Here is a 16,199-nt window from a genome sequence, read left to right as displayed (position 1 = left end):
AGTGCTGGGATCACAAGCGTGTGCCCGGTTGGTCACTGTGGCTGGTCTTTGTGGTGTGGATCCCCATATTCGAACCCGGGTCTTCTGCAAGAACAAACAGTGTTCTTAACCGCTGAGCCATCTCTCCAGCCCCTGCTGCTCAGGAAGCCCATTGCCAGCTCAGCCAACTCAGCTCCCACCTCTTCCTGTCTCAGCACTGTCCCTGGGGCCGTCCATGGCAAAGTGGGGCTGGGAAATCCTGAAGGAATGTGTCCAGGAAGCCTGGGATCTCTCTGTCACAGGTCATCTGGCTGTTGTTCTTTGAGGTTCCAGATGCCATGCCCAGTACATCCCTGGGTGGGGGGAACTTGCAGCCAGGCTGGGGTGAGCTGGTCTCTAGCCAGTCTTCACTCTGCCAGCTGGCCGCTGTGCCCCCCGAGAGCTGCTCTGGGCCCGCCCCCTATCTTTTGACTTTTTGATAATAGCCAAAAAGTTAGAGTGAAGGGAACAGGTCATTGTGGTTTGTTTTGTTTGAGAAAGGGTCTCATGTAGCCCAGGCTGGCCTTGAATTCACTACATAGCTGAGGACAACCTTGAATTCCTGATTCCCCTGCCTCCACTTCCTGAGTGCTGGGATCACAAGCGTGTGCCCGGTTGGTCACTGTGGCTGGTCTTTGTGGTGTGGATCCCCATTTTCCTAATGGCTAGTGAGGCTGAGTGCCTTTCTATGTCCCTCTTGGCCATTTATTTGTCTTCTTTTTGGAAAGGTCTATTCTGGGTCCTTTGCTCCATTTTTAAGTCGAGTTGTTTGTTTTCTTGCTGTGGAGTTCTATGAGTTCCTTCTGGGCTTTGCCTATTCCCTCCTTACCAGATGTGAGGTTTATAAATAGTTCCTCCCTTGGGCTGGAGAGATGGCTCAGTGGTTAAGAGTGCTTGCTGCTCTCCCAGAGGATCTGAGTTCAGTTGCCAACAGCCAGCTCACAACCGCCTGTAACTACAGCTCCAGGGGATACGATGACCTCTTTTGGCCTTTGCAGGCACACACATGGCACACACATGCACACACAAATGGTACACACATGTGGTGGTTTGAATGAGAACGTCCCCCATGGACTCCAAGTATTTGGACATTTTGTCTCTAGTTGGTGGCGCTGTTTTGGGAAGTTTTAGGAGGTGAGGCCATGCTGGAGGAAGTGCGTCACTGGGGGAGGGCTTAGAGAGTTCTTAAGCTTTGCCAGATTTCCAGTTGCTCTCTGCTTCCTGTGCCTGCCTGAAGATGTCAATGCCCAAATACAAGGATGCTCCAGTCTTGGTAAGCTGGCACAGTGTGTGTGTGTATGGCATACACCATCCTCTTGTGGGTTCCACCATCTCTGGACGGATAAGAACACCTAACGTGATGTCAAGGCTATGTAAATCAACATTAGACTGTGTTATTTAGGGGGCAGCAACAAGAAAATGTTTGTACACGTTCTGTATGGAAACAACTTTTCCCTTGAAGATCTCTGATCCTCAGCTGATTAAATTCACAGGTACGGTGCGCTGACTGTAGCTGTTTCCTACACTCCCCTCTCTTTGTTCCCAGTGGAGGACCCTGAGCTGGGAAACCAGATGGCTCTTTGCTACCTCCTGCCACCATGGCTATGCCAATTGGTCCTCCTCTGCTCTGTGTATGTGTGTGTGTGTGTGTGTGTGTGTGTGTGTGTGTGTGTGATGCTGGGGATGGAACCCAGGGCCTTGTACATGCTGAGCAAATGCTCTACCACTTACACCCTCATCCCTTATTTATATTTATTTATTTACTGTTTCTTGAGACAGGATCTCCCTGTAGTTCCCTGGAACTCACCATATAGACCAGGCTGGCCTCGATCTTACAGAGATCTGCCTGCTTCTGCCTCTCAAGTGCTGGGATTAAAGGCGTGCGCCAGCATGCCTGTCAGTTTTTTATTTTTGATTATGCATATATGTCTGTGTATGGGTTTGTGCATGTAAGTGCAGTATCCATGGAGGTTAGAAGAGGGTGTTGGGTCTCTTGGAGTTGCAGTTAAAGGCAGTTGTAAGCCACCCAACATGGGTGCTGGGCACTAAACTTGGGTTCCCTGGCAAAGCAGGAAGTGCTAACTGCTGCTTTTATTTTTCAGAATAACGGTCTGGATATGTAGCCCAGGCTGACCTTGCCCCTTACCATTCTGTTTTCAGCAGCTGTCCCCTAGAACTTGGATGACAGGCATGCACCACAACATCTGGCCCCCTGGCTCACCTTTTAATTAATTAATTTTTTGGTCTTTTTGAGACAGGGTCTCCTTGTAGCCCCAGCTGTCCTAGAACTCACTATGTAGACCAGGCTGGCCTTGAACTCACAGAGATCCACCTGCCTCTGCCTCCCGAGTGCTGGGATTAAAGGCGTGTGCCACCACGCCCGGCTATTTTTTAAAAAGTAAAAAAAAAATATTATTATTTTATGTGTATGGGTGTATTGCCTGCATGTATGTAAGTACACCCATGTCATGGAATGCCAGTGGAAGTCGGAAGAGGATGTCGAATTCCCCTGGAACTGGAGTTTCAGATGGTTGTTAGCCACCATGGGGGTGCTGGGAATTGAACAAGAGCAGCCAGTGCTCTTAACCACTGAGCCATCTTTCTAGTCCCCATAATTTATTTTTGAGAATATGTGTCTGGCCTCAAACTCAGAGATCCACCTGCCTCTGCCTCCAGAGTGCTGGGATCAAAGGTGTGTATCGCCATGACTCCGTGTCTCTTTAAATGGAATCATCTGACCTGATTCCTGAATTTTTAATTTTTGGACAGGATCTCATGTAAGGCAGGCTGGCCTTGAACTCACGATGTAGCTGAGGAACTTCTGATCCTTCTGCCTCTACCTCTCTAGTGCTAGCATTACGGGCGTATGCCACCATACCTGTATGTGGTGCTAGGGATCAAACCCTAGGCTTCCTCATGCTAGGCAAGCACTCTACCAACTGAATCACATCCCCTTCCAGCATCTTAGATAAAACCAATCAAGAATCGGAAAGCAGCTGGCTTGTAACTCTTTCTTAACACCCTGCACAATTGCTCCCCGGGTTGTACTTGCTCGCTTTCTCTCAACAGGAGCTGGCAATCTGATTTTCCCTCCTTCCAGGAGTGGGCTGAGTCATTACTCAGTTTTCCATCCCAGGGCTCAGGTTTGGAATTTCTTTGTTTTCCATCTGTCTGTCTAGGCTCATGCGTTCCAGCACCTTCTATGTGCTGAGGATTCCACGGTTCACATTTCTGGCTTAGAGCCTCTCTCTTGATCTCTACTTGCACATCCTACTGTGTGTCCTCCTCGGTGGCCAGAGGATGTCTTGAAATGACCATCCATGAAGCCAGACTGCAGGTCTGCTCAGTCTCCTCTTTTCCTTCCAATGTCCTAGCCATGGGGCTGTCCTTGTTGCCTCTCGGTCCCCAGCTCCATAGTCACGGCCGTTCTACTTCCTTGTTTGTTTTTTTGAGTGAGGGTCTAATGTATCTCAGGCTGACCTTGAACTTGCTGTGTAGCAAAGGATGACCTTGAACTTCTGATCCTCCTGCCGCCACCTCCTGAGGGCTGGGATCACAGGTGTACACCATCACACCCGGTTTGTGCGGGGCTGGGGATTGGTACCCTGGGTTTTGCACATGCTAGGTAAACTCTCTACCAACTGAGCATCATCCTCAGCTGCCTGCTGATGTGAACGCATCATTTCCTGTGAATGGCGCTCTTACTGAAACACTGATTAGCACGTGTCCAGGAGGTGGCCATTCTGTCTCTCCAGTTCACATCCAGGTATGGCCGATGTTTTCAGGAACCCACAGACATCCGCTGTGTTCTATAGGCTGCCTGTGCACCCACACATTTCCTGGATCTGTATGTTAACTTGACACCTTCAAACCTCAACAGTCTGGTGGCTGCCACACTGCGTCTGGCTCTGCCCAGTGCCTCCCTTCCCTTGGGAGGCATATGCTAGGGGTGCAATATTTAGTCTTCCCAGCTGGCACTCCTGGGCAAAGATTTGAGGGTGTCACCCATCTTCAGAGCTTCCTTGGCAAGGTTTGTCCCTCCTCCCTCCTCCCTCCCTCCCTCCCTCCTTCAGGCCCCCCCCTATGGAAAAGGTGCCTATACTGGATTCTGTCTTACATCAGGGTGGCCTGTCTCAACAGGCTGTGTGGCAGAAAAAGTGCTTCACCCTGGATTGCCACCTGCGGAATGAGGGGCTAGGCCAGTAAGCCATCAAGTCCTGCACTCTGCACACCCAGATCCCCAGGGCCTTTGCGTGGCGGAGTGGTTTTTATGTAATACCATCTAAGCACCAGGAGTCAGAGTCTCGAGTCTCCTGGACACTAAGAAGGCAAGCCAAGGGCTGTGTGCTCCGGCTGGGGAGACTCTCTTTTCCTGCACACTGCCTCCTCTATGGATTGTGTGCTCAGCTTCCTCCCTGTTGGAGTCAAATGTAGGATTCTGACACCTACTAGTTCGTGACCTCTCCAGCCAACATCAATTGGGCCTCAGTTTCCTCACCTGATAAATGGGTATCAAAGCCCATAATGTAGTAGCTTCCAAGGGCTTTCAGTAGGCTGAGAGAGTTCCAGGGCACTGTCAATATGAAACCCACCATAACACAGTATCCCAAGTCTAGAGATGACTTTGAAGCAGATTTTAAAACACTGGCCAATGGTACTGTTTTGCAAACGGACCATACAATTAATATCAGTGTTATAATTGGGGGAAGGGCAAGAACCTGTTAGAATTTCTTTTTGGGGACAGGGTGTCATGTAGCCCAGCCTAGCCTTGAACTTGTATGACGCCAAGGATGACTTTGAACTTCTGATTCTCCTGCCTGGACCTCCTGAATGTTGGGATTACAGGTGTGTACCAGCTCACCCGGTTTATGTGGTGCGGAGGTTCCAACCCAGGGCTTTGTACATGCTAAGCAAGCACTCTACCAGCTGAGCTACATCTCCAGCCCTCCACCCTCAGAAATCTTAAGTGCCTATGGGTCTGGAGGTGGTGGGACATGGTGTGCACCTTAGAGAGGAATAAGCTGAGGTGTGGCAGGAGTTCTTTGCATCGAAGATCTGCGTGCCTCAGGATGCTGGGGAGGATGAGTGTTATTTTGCTCCAATTGCACAAGATTTATGTTTGTCAGCTGGGTGAGAAAGCCAAGGCCACAGGTGTGCAGTACAGCCTGAGGGCAAACACCTGGCTGCACGGAGGCTGGGCTTTGGACCTCTTCCCACTCGCCCAGCTCCCCACCGGTCCTCTTGTCCCTTTGCACCCCACTGCTCTGCCAGAGCACCCGCACCTTGTATCCTTGGATGTCTCCGTTCTGGTTGTCCGGCGGGGGTGGCTCCCAGGTCACATCCAGCTGTGTGGCGGTGGCACTGTGGATGGCCACGTTCTGTGGCGCTGCTGTGGGTACTGGAGGGCAAGGAGGGTAGTGAGTGAGTGCTTGAGGGGGTGAGCTCAGGAATGAGAGGCGAATTAGGGCAGGGTGGGGACCCCAGATCCTGTACCTGCTCTGACTGGGCCTCACGAGGGCAAACTTACCTGCCTCCCCAACAAAGACCTCCTGTGGTGGGCTCAAGGGCCCCTCACCCACCGCGTTGTACACACTCATCCGGATCTCATAGCGCCTGTGCTTGCTCAGATCTGTGGGCGAGAGTGGGAAACACAGAGGTCATGGGCCTTGTGGAAGGCGTCTTCCACGGAGGCTGGAGGCTGCAGGGGAGGGAGGTAGGCCCCAGATGTTCAGGTCCCACCCTGCCCATCTGGACACATGACACAATGCTCCCGATGTATGCTCGGGACAACACAGTTGAATCTCCAAGTGAACACCATTGAGACAGTATTAACAGTCCTAGGTACCCTAGGCCGGAGGGTCGAACCTTCCTTTTCTGTCCTCTTTCCACTATGGCAGGTAGAGCATTTCCAGCTGTGCCCCAGCTCTGTTCCCACCTGTCCCGAACCATCAACTCTTTCTGTTCTTTGGGTGCTGGGGATGGACCTCAGGGTCTCTCCAATGCTGAATACAAGCTCTATCACTGAATATACTCCAGCTCCCCAACAGTTCCATCCTAGAGGGAAAGGGCTTGTGGGACGTGAATTCTGGATCAAGAAACCCCATGCATCAGCCAAGTTTGGGGTGTTTGGTGGAGGGAAGCTGCTGTAAAAAATCAATCAACCTGGGTGGGAGATGCTGCCCCTGTTCACGGTGGCCTAGATGGCCTCCCGTCCTCTAAACTCTGATCTCTCTGGCTCCCTCCTACTCCTTCCCCAGGGTGATTATTCCGTCATTGAATATAGGCTCAGGCTGAGGAGGGAAGCAAAGCAGTCTGGACTTCAGGTTGACCTACTGAGGTTTCAGAAACAGAGCAAGGGACAGGGTGAGCCAGGAGAGGACAGACTGGAGCTTGGAGTGTTCCTGACAAGGAGCATCAGACAGCACTAGAGAGACAGCTAGACCCAACCTGCTTTGGATGGGTCAAGTCAAGCAGTAGCAATGTAGACGCTTGCCCATTGCCCAGCTCACCTGCTGTCCTCCCATTCCATTCAAGTCAGTAGCCTTCCTTTTCTACCAGATACCCACAGGGTAGACTTGGAAGGGTCCCCGACAAATGCCTCCTGTTTCATGTGCTTAACAGTGATGTGTGTTCCAGGTGGTCCTGGTTTTTAAGCACATTGGATGTGTACCTTGCTTGGCCGAGATCCAGGCACTCCTGAGGACTGTCCCCCCACGCCCCCAATCCCTGGAGGCCTGGGCCATGTGGGGCCACCATGCAAGGGGACTTACTGTCCAGCTCGTACAGCGTGAGGTTGGGCCGGGTCAGGTTCCGCATGGAGTACAAGGCTGGGGGGCAGGAGGTGAGAGGCCAGGGAGATAGCAGACAGGTTAGTGTACACAGGCATCCCACCCACGGGGAACCAGCCAGGCCTGGGATGGAGGAGAAGGCTGGCAATGGAGCAGCCAGGGGGAGTATTTCCAATTCCCAGTGCCGAGTCAGGGGTCAGGAAGGGGGTAACTCCTACAACATTGCTGTTTCTGTCTTAGTGTGTACTGACCAAGGTGACCCTGGTAACCCTGGGGGCAGTTCTGGGGGACTCTCCCATCCCAACTGGCTCCCTGGTTTCACAGTGCAGCTCTTGGAAAACCACAGTGAAATACTGGCATCGTCAATTTTCTCATATGAACCAGAAACAATTTTACTAGCAGGAAATATGACTGTATTATACACAGGCCATATAAAATCACAACCACAAGCGCATGTTGGCCCAAATAAATAAAGAAAATAGCATGAGCTGTTGGATCAGGTGCTTCCAAGTTTCTCTATTAATAAGCCTTTGCTCTCTCTTCAGTCATTTTCTTGTCTGTGAATGTTCCCAGAAGCCGAGGTTCCAAAGGCTTAGGAGAATTATGGGAGGTAGCACTGTAGCCCAGAGGGTCCTAGGCTGGCCCCCTCTCCTGCGAGCTTCTCTTTTGATGAGCAGTGCCGCCCCCCGCAATCCTCTACACTCCCTCCCCCTCTCCTGCCTGCCTCCCCCTCTCTTCCTTGAATGGAACATGGAGCCCTGTGGAGTACATGCCCATGGCACGTCCCCTCCCAAACTGGTCTTCCACTGAGTTCCCAGCCTGCCTCATTGGCTCAGCCTCTTATTTTGCTATGTTATCACGACAGCCCCTGACAGATCTTCCTGCCTCTGATCCCCACCACACCCGCCATGGGCAAGCCATCTCCTCCCATGCTACCTAAATAGCCTCTGAATTCAAAGTCCACTCAGGAGAATTATGGGAGGTAGCACCGTAGCCCAGAGGGTCCCAGGCTGCCCTCCTCTCCTGCTAGCTTCTCTTATGATGAGCAGACCCTTCCCTCATGACTCCCAGCATCCTCTCTCCCCGGGATTTCCACTGGCATGCCTGTGCTGTTCTTTGCTTCCCCTGTGCTCGAAGGCTGGCTTCCTTGACTCTAGGGCAGGATGGTGACTTCCTGGGTGAAGAGGAGGGACATTGAGTGCTGCTTTTGGTGGCGGGGGGTAGTTTTTGAGGCTGATCATCCTTCTAAGCTGGTGGCTCCCCCACATACATTTGCCTGCCTAACCTACAATCATCCTTCCACGTCAAGAGACCCCTTTCGTACCCTTCTAGAACATTTTCCCCACACTGTCAAGCCAGTGGCTCTAGATGTGTCACACGGTTGACTTCCTCCATCAGCACGCTCCGAAAGGTTAGGGACCCTGTCTGTTTGATCACTGGTATGCCCTTAGTGTTTTGGGGTATGTAGAGATGATCAATAAATGCTCAGCAACTAAATGAATGGGGTAGGGTGAGATGCACACAGGGGAGGGAGGCAGGGTTGACAGCAGACTCAAGGGAACCAGGAATTTTGGAGCAGGGAGATGTGTGCGTACCCTTCCCTCCCCAAGGCCCAAGGAATGCTACTCACATGTGAGCTCCGCCCACTTGGCCCCGGGGTTGTTGATGCCTCGGAGAGTGAAGCCCCTCAGCCCCTCGTAGAGCAGCTCCCTGTACCGAATTCGGAAGCCCAGGAGGATGCCATTGATCTTGTCTTCAGCTGGTGGCTGCAGGGACAGGGGACAGAACATGGGGAGGGACCCTGACTACTGCTTCCCCCACTTCACTGTCTCAGCCCATCAGGCCTCTCTGGTTCCCAACCAGGAAAAGAAATTAGGACAACTTGGAGCATTTCCAAAGAGGGTGTTCCATTTCCTCTGAGGTGGGGAACAGTAGGCATCACTATGCAATTTCACTTTAACAGAGCAGGAAACAGGCTCAGAGATGCCAAGGCTCGTGTCCACAATCACACAGCTGTGTGGAAAAGACATTTAGGCCTGGAAACACACTCTGGGGATACCAGCTGTTGCTAGTCCAGGAACTCTGGGATCTACCTCTGGCCTTCTGGGGCCTACTGCTCCCTGATGACCACCCGGCCAGCAATTCCTGGAGTTTCCCATGAATTAAGTCCTCTCCTGCTCTACAGCACGCACACTAATGAGTGTGCCCGTGTGCACGGCCTCTTTCCAAGTCCTTTGCCTTCTGCTCCTGTCCTCAGCTGAGTTGGAGAACAGGCATTGCTAAGTGGAAACTATTTTCTTTATGATACCTCCTTCTAAGAAAAATCTGTACAGGAGCTGGAGAGATGGCTCAGTGGTTAAGAGCACTGGCTGCTCTTGCAGAGGACCTGGATTCGAGTCCCAGCACCCGCTGAGCCAGCTCTCCAGCCCCCCCACCCCCCAAATGCCTTTCTGCACAAGGATTCAACAGACCTGGGTGTCTTGGGGCTCATGTGCCTGGGGTATATATCTAGAAGTGGAGTGTGCATGCATGTGTGTACATATGTGTATGGAATGCTCTATGATGTGTACATGACTGAATTTCTCATGTTTTTCCTGTGTGCTCTGGAGTGGAGAACTGGACAGTCCTGGTATGGACTGTTAGATTTCTGAGCCAAGAGCTCATCTGTACTCTCAAAGATGAACCCACCCCGCCCACTTAGCTGTACCTGCCATCGGACTAGCACGGAGGTGGTGGTGTGGGGGGTCACTGACAGGATGGTGGGTGCCTCATCTGGAGCTGTGGAGAGAGGTGGAGAGGTAGACTGTGGGAGTTGGAGTATAAGTCCCACCCAGGAGCCCACAGGGACCAGATTCTGCCAACACTGGATTGATAGGCAGGTCCCACTTAAGTCACCTTGTATGCCCACCAACCCAACTTCTGTAGACTAAATAGCCAGAGTGAACAGGAGGCCTGACCCTAGCCCAAACCCAGGGGCTCAGAACCCCTCAGAAGCCAGACATTAGGCTGCTGCTGGGTGCAGGGGCCGAGGGGTCTAGTGGGCCTAGTGACCGATCTCTCACCCTCAGAGGCCTCTCTCACAGAAGCACCCCCCTGGACCCAGAAAGCAATCATGGTCAAGACCAAGAGACCCAAGCAGGGAGGTGATACTGACCAGCCTGCAGGGTAGTCAGTGACTCTGACTCCTCGCTGAACTCACTGTCCCCGATGTCATTAGTTGCCTTCACTCGGAACTTGTAGGATGTAAAGGGCTTGAGCCTGTGGAGGGAATTGGGGGTCCAGTGACCAAGGTGTCCACTGTGACTGAGTATGAAATGTCCCCCAGGAGCTCATGTGTTGAAGACTGGTGGCGTGGTTTGGGAAACAGAAACTTCAGGAGGTACAGCCTCACTGGAGGAAGTGGAGAACTGAGTACCCTTGAAAGGGTATGTTGTGTTCCCTACTGGTCCCTCTTGATCTCTCTGCTTCCTGGCTGCCATGAGCCTCTGCCACATGCTCCTATCACTATGTTTTTCTGCCCTACCATTGTGCAAAGCTGATCCAACGGACCTTGGATTTGAAGCCTCTGAAACCGTGAGCCAAAATAAATCCTTTTTCCTTTTAAGTTGCCACTTTCAAGAATTTGTCAGTGATAAAATCTGACTAAGGCAGTGTCCCAGAAGACCTTGCCCATACTGCCACCATGATGAGGGCGGGTGTCTCACCTGTTTATTCCTGCTGGGGGAAAGTGAGGGGGAAATGGGTGTGTGTGTGATAACTTACCACACAGCTGAAAATATGGAGGCTCAGGAAGGGATCAAATTGGGACAGGCCCTGGGGTGCTGAGCGCCCAGGCCAGGCCCCCACACCATGCCTGCTTGGGGTGCATTTTGCTGTAATGATAAGACATCTACATCTCCAGGGACACATGTCTACCTAGGTCATGTTTCCAAGACTAGGGAGCTATAAAAGTACCCACGCCTCCCTCTCTAAATAGTCCCATGCAAGCTGTGCTTTCTTTCCCAAAGTCAGTGAATTTTTTGGAGGGCGGTGGGAAATCCTCAGAGAGAAAGAGCACTCTCTCTGTGAGCCTTGTTTGTTTTCCCCCAACAAATGTCTTTCTTCTTGATTTACAGGGCCAGGGAAGGGGGTGGGGGAAGGCTTGCTTAAGTTCTCAGTCACATCAACTAGAATATAAAAAATATAACCACGAAGAATTAAATTCAGGCCAGAGATTTGGAGAGAAGCTCTGCACCCCTATTAAAGATGGGAGGATGGTACAGGGCTACTGGGAGAATCAGTAATGAAGGATGGCAAATGCTCCACTGAGGGGGCCTGGCCAGGCTCCGCAGATAATTAACACAGACAGTCCTATGGGGTTCCTACAGATGCTGAGGGGGTATGAGTGTGGGCTGAGCTGAGGAAGATCTGGGTGGCCAGCTGAAGTGTTCTCAGAAGTCCCACCCTCCCTCACTCAAGGACCACTCGAGGTGCTTGTCCCCACTAGGGAAGGGAATGGAGATGTGAGTGTGAACCCCACCTCACCTGTCCACAGTGAAGGCAGAGGCGTTGTGGCTCACAGAGGCTGAGTGCAGCGCCCACCTGCCGCTGGGCAGCTCTCGGGTCTGGATGGTGTAGTAGCGCACTGGGGACAGCCCGTCACTGCCCGGCTCCCAGGACAGCAGCACACTGCGTGCTTTCACATCCTCCTGCTGCACCACGGGCTTGCTGGGGGGCTGTGGGCGGTCTGGGAGGCAGGGCAGGGGGCAGGTGAACCAGAGGAGCCTGGGTAGGGTGGTGGTGGAGAGACTGCAGTTTCTCAAGGCCAGACACTTCCTCTCCATGCCATTTCCATGAACATGGGCCTTGCATGATTTCTGCCAGCAGTCGGCATGTGAGTCTCCAGGTGAGACCCACCCTCAGCTGCCAGAGCCTGGGAATTCATGCCTCCTATGACAATCTCTGACTGAGGAGTTGCAAATACATTTGCTCCTGCCTGTGACAGAGATGGGACCTGAACTGTCCCTGAGTGTGTCAGAGCCATGCTTCCCCATGGGAATTCACTCCTGCTGCGTCAGGGCTCTGCTCCCTTTTCTCAGCCACCCGCCTCGACTACAGGCTTCCCAGCTCAATGTTATAGGCTTTGGACTTGATGCTTGTCTATAGTGGGGCTGCCTTGTGATTGCAGGATCCTTAGGAGCTCCCTGCTTCTACCTACTCAATGCCAGGAGCATCTCCCCCCAGCTTGGACAACAGCCCAGATTTCTCCAGATGCTGCCCCCTATCCCCTAGAAGCAAAGAAGCCCTTGGTTGAGAACCACTGTCCTGCTGGTTTTTCTTGGGGACATTTTTCAACAGATCACTTTCAACCCAATTGGGGGCCCAGGCTTGCATTTTAGGGAGCCCATGCTTGGTCAAGGTGCCTGCTTAGAGGAGCACAACAGTGACAGCCTGGATCCTCCACCCAGCTGAACAAGACCATGGCTCTGAAGGGGATGGGAGGGGGAGAAAGGATGCTCACTAACTATCCCTTTTAGTATTATTTATTTCAATTTTTTTTGGTCTTTTTGAGACAGGGTCTCCCTGTAGCCCCACCTGTCCTGGAACTCACTATGTAGACCAGGCTGGCCTTGAACTCACAGAGCTCTGCCTGCCTCTGCCTCCCGAGTGCTGGGATTAAAGGTGCGCCAGCCACCATGCCTGGCTATTTTAATTTTTTGAGACATGGTCTCAAACTTGCTGTGTAGCTGAGGATGACCTTGAACTCCTGACTCTTCTGCCTCTACCTCTCAAATTACAATGCTGGGGTTACAAGCATTTACCACCACATTGGTTTATGTCGTGCTGGAGCTTCATGTATGCTAGGCAACCACTCTACCAACCAAGCTAAGCCCCAGGCTCCAGCCATCCTATAGAAACCTAGAGCAGAGCAGGAACCTGGGGGACCCCCAGCTCAGCTCTGTAAGATGGCTAGACTCCTCCCTGACCTTGACTCAAAGACTGGTGCTCCTTTTCCACTACAGACCAAGTCAATGCAGTTCCTCATTGGCTGGTTCCAGCCACCCCCTAGGAGATGTTCAGTGTACCTGGGTGGGCTGCGGGGCCCCTACCCCGCCCTCCAGGCCTCCCCAGCCCCACGGCAGTCACCTCTCTTCTCTGTGGTTACTACCAAGGCTTCAGCGGCTTCTCCCCAGCCTTTGCGGGTCTGAGCTGTGATGCGGAATAGGTAGATAGACTCGGGTTTGAGGCCCGTGGCTGTGTACTGGCGGGCGCTGGGTGCCAGGACCTCCACTGTAGCGGTGTTGGCTGTGGTGGCGTTGAGACGATGTGTGATCTGGTAGGCTGTGGGGAAGGGAGGGAGTGGGCTGTGCTGGACAGCACAGTAAGCTGTCCTAGTGCTTTGCAAGAGGACCCTTCCCTATCTGGCCACAGCAGCACCTGTAGTTGGGCTGCTTTGGCTCTGGTCACTCTTGCAACCTCAGTTGCAGTTGGGAAGTATGGACTTGGGGGTAAGATGGGGCTCAATGCACAGGGTCAGAGACCCCCATATCAGTCTAAGTAGGAGACTGAGGATGAGAGAGGCCAAGCCATCTGCTGGCAAGTGGTGGCTCTGGAACAATAGCTTAAAATTTTCTAGTCTAAAGAACTTCACATTCCCATCATTTTATCTTCTGATAAAATGTCATTCCTCCAGTATTAGTGTGGCACATGTCCAAAACAGAGCCTTGGACCAGGTGCAGGTATATCAGACTACTTTTTTTTTTTTGTCTTTTTGAGACAGGGTCTCCCTGCAACCTCATCTGGCCTGGAACTCACTATGTAGACCAGGCTGGTCTTGGACTCATAGAGATCCACCTGCTTCTGCCTCCCAAGTGCTGGGATTACAGGCATATGCCACCACGCCCAGCAATCAAACTACCTTTAAAAGTTTATTTATATTTTTATGAGTGTTTTGCCTGCATGTATGTAAGTGTACCACATGTGTGCAATGCCCACAGAGGTCAAAAGAGGGCGTTGGATCCCTTGGAACTGGAGTCACTGATCCATCATGTGGGTGCTGGAAACTGAACTTGGGTCCTCTGCAAGAGCAGCCAGTGCTCTTATCTACTCAGCCATCTCTCCAACCCCCAAGCTATCTTTTGTGTGTGTGTTGTTTATTTAAAAAATTGTTTTGAGATAAGGTGTCCAGGCTGGTCTCGAACTCCTCACGCCATCCCCTGACTCAACATTTTAATAGCTGGAGTACTGGTGGGCATCACTATGCCCTGCCAAGATGTCTTTTTAATGGTGAGGAGCTGATGCTGTGGTAGTGTGGGGAGTAGCCTTGGTTAAGTTCACATAGCTGTTGCCATCACAAGTGTGTGTGTGTGTGTGTGCGCACATGCATGTATGCACACCTATGTGAACATGCTTAGGGAATTTTAAAAGTGAAATGAAGCTGTTTACCTGAAGCTTCCTTTCTGATTTCCCAGCAGCTCACCTTGCTTGGCCAAGGTTTACCAGCTGGCCAGCTGGCAAGGGGCAGTCGGGAGCTCTGAGATGCATGAGGACAATGCATGATCTATAAGAGATCTGAACCTTGCCCTTGTCCTGTCACAGATACTGTGATGAGTTGGAACTTCTATCAGGAGAAGTAAGCCTGTGATGGTCAGCGTTCATTGTCAACTGGACACCTTGGAGGCCTCTGGGCACACCTGTGAGGGATTGCCTGGATTAACATCACCCTCTGAGAATGTCTGTGAGGGAGTGCCTTGATTATGTTCACTGATATGGGAAGACCCATTTTAATTGTGGTGGGACCATTCCTTGGGTGGGACATCCTGGAACATGTGGAGTGGAGGGGGCCAGCTGAGTAGAAGCCTGCATTCGTTCACTGCTCTCTGTGCTCAGTGGTGGGTGTCACGTGATCAGCTTCCCTAAGCTCATGCTGTTGTGGCTTTCTACAAACAATGGACTATAGCCTGGAACTGTGAGCCAATAAACCCTTTCTCCCTTAAGTAGCTTTTGACAGGGTACTTTATCACAGCAACAGGAAAGGAACTAGGACAAAGACTGAGAGCCCATTATCATCATCATCACTATTTTGAGAGAGGGCCTTCCTTTGCAGACTTGGCTGGGCTAGCACTTGCTATGTAGCCCAATATGGCCTTGAATTTACAGCAAACCTCTTGCCTTTCCCTCATGAAGACTGGGATTACAAGTATGCACCACATCTGGCTCTTCAGATTTTGTTTATTATTTTTATTATTTTATGTGTATGAATGTATTGCCTGCATGTGTGTAAGTGCACCCATGTCATGCAATGCCTCTGGAGATGAGAAGAGGGTGTCAGATCCCTTGGAACTGTAGTTATGAATGGTTGTTAGCTGCCACGTGGGTGCTGGGAACTGATCCTGGATTCTCTACAAGATCAATCAGTGTTCTTAACTGCTGAATCATCTCTCTAGTCCTGTTCTTTCTCTTTCTTTCTTTCTTTCTTTCTTTCTTTCTTTCTTTCTTTCTTTCTTTCTTTCTTTCTTTCTTTCTTTCTTCTTTCTCTCCCTCCCTCCCTCCCTCCCTCCCTCCCTCTCTTTTTTAACAGACTGTCTCAAGTAGCCTAGGGTGGCCTTGAACTTGCTATGTAGCAGAGGATGACCTTGAATTAATTTTTCTGTCTCCACTTCCCACGGGATTATAGGTAAGAACCATCATGCCTGGCTCTTCAGATCCTATTCTTCAGGAGATGTAGCTTCTTTCTCTCCCTCCCTCCCTCCCTCCCTCCCTCCCTCTCTTTTTTAACAGACTGTCTCAAGTAGCCTAGGGTGGCCTTGAACTTGCTATGTAGCAGAGGATGACCTTGAATTAATTTTTCTGTCTCCACTTCCCACGGGATTATAGGTATGAACCATTGTGCCTGGCTCTTCAGATCCTATTCTTCAGGAGATGTAGCTGCTTCTAGGCCTGTTCTGTGTCTGCATCCTTTATAGCAGGCTACCTTCTCCTTCCCACCCAGGAAGGGGTCAGGAAAGGGCTCATGCTTACCCAGTATGATGCCATTGGGGGTTGCGGGGGGCTGCCAGATAAGCCGCACTGATGTGGTTCTCACCTCTGGGAACAGGATGCCCATGGGTGGGCCTGGGACTGGAGGGGACAGAAGGGAGGAGATGAGGCTGCTGCTCCACCTTAAGTCCAGGCCCAGAAGAGCAGCAGGGGAGGGGGTTCATATGCAGTACATCTCCAAGCAAATGAGAACAAAGCCCATCTACCCTCAAAATCAGGGCCATTTAGCAGGAAAGGTGGGATGAGGTGTGTCTACTCCCCAAACAGGCCTTAGTTATTTGATGGGGATTCAAGATTCCAGCTTCCTTGGGTTCCATGGGTCCATACACGTGTTTTCAGAATGGGCAGGTAGGCACTACCTGGGTCTGTGTTTTT

General features: G+C 51.5%; 1 protein-coding gene across 1 annotated transcript in view; it reads right to left on the bottom strand.

Moving 5' to 3' along the window:
- Nucleotides 1–16,199, bottom strand: part of Sdk2 (sidekick cell adhesion molecule 2) — a 299,575-nt gene that overhangs the window by 37,127 nt on the left and 246,249 nt on the right. The window contains exons 28-36 of the mRNA XM_029562667.1: nt 15,807–15,905; nt 12,933–13,127; nt 11,331–11,532; nt 9,961–10,064; nt 9,514–9,584; nt 8,437–8,572; nt 6,789–6,845; nt 5,546–5,647; nt 5,301–5,416 (exon numbers count right to left, since the gene is read on the bottom strand). Of these exons, the coding sequence (XP_029418527.1) occupies nt 5,301–5,416; nt 5,546–5,647; nt 6,789–6,845; nt 8,437–8,572; nt 9,514–9,584; nt 9,961–10,064; nt 11,331–11,532; nt 12,933–13,127; nt 15,807–15,905 (1,082 nt within the window). The remainder of the gene's footprint in view (nt 1–5,300; nt 5,417–5,545; nt 5,648–6,788; nt 6,846–8,436; nt 8,573–9,513; nt 9,585–9,960; nt 10,065–11,330; nt 11,533–12,932; nt 13,128–15,806; nt 15,906–16,199) is intronic.

Source organism: Nannospalax galili, unplaced genomic scaffold, assembly GCF_000622305.1.
Source record: "Nannospalax galili isolate Female #2095 unplaced genomic scaffold, S.galili_v1.0 scaffold634, whole genome shotgun sequence".
NCBI lineage: Eukaryota > Metazoa > Chordata > Mammalia > Rodentia > Spalacidae > Nannospalax > Nannospalax galili.
Note: the sequence above shows the minus strand (reverse complement) of the source record. Positions and strands in the feature narration are given on the sequence as shown.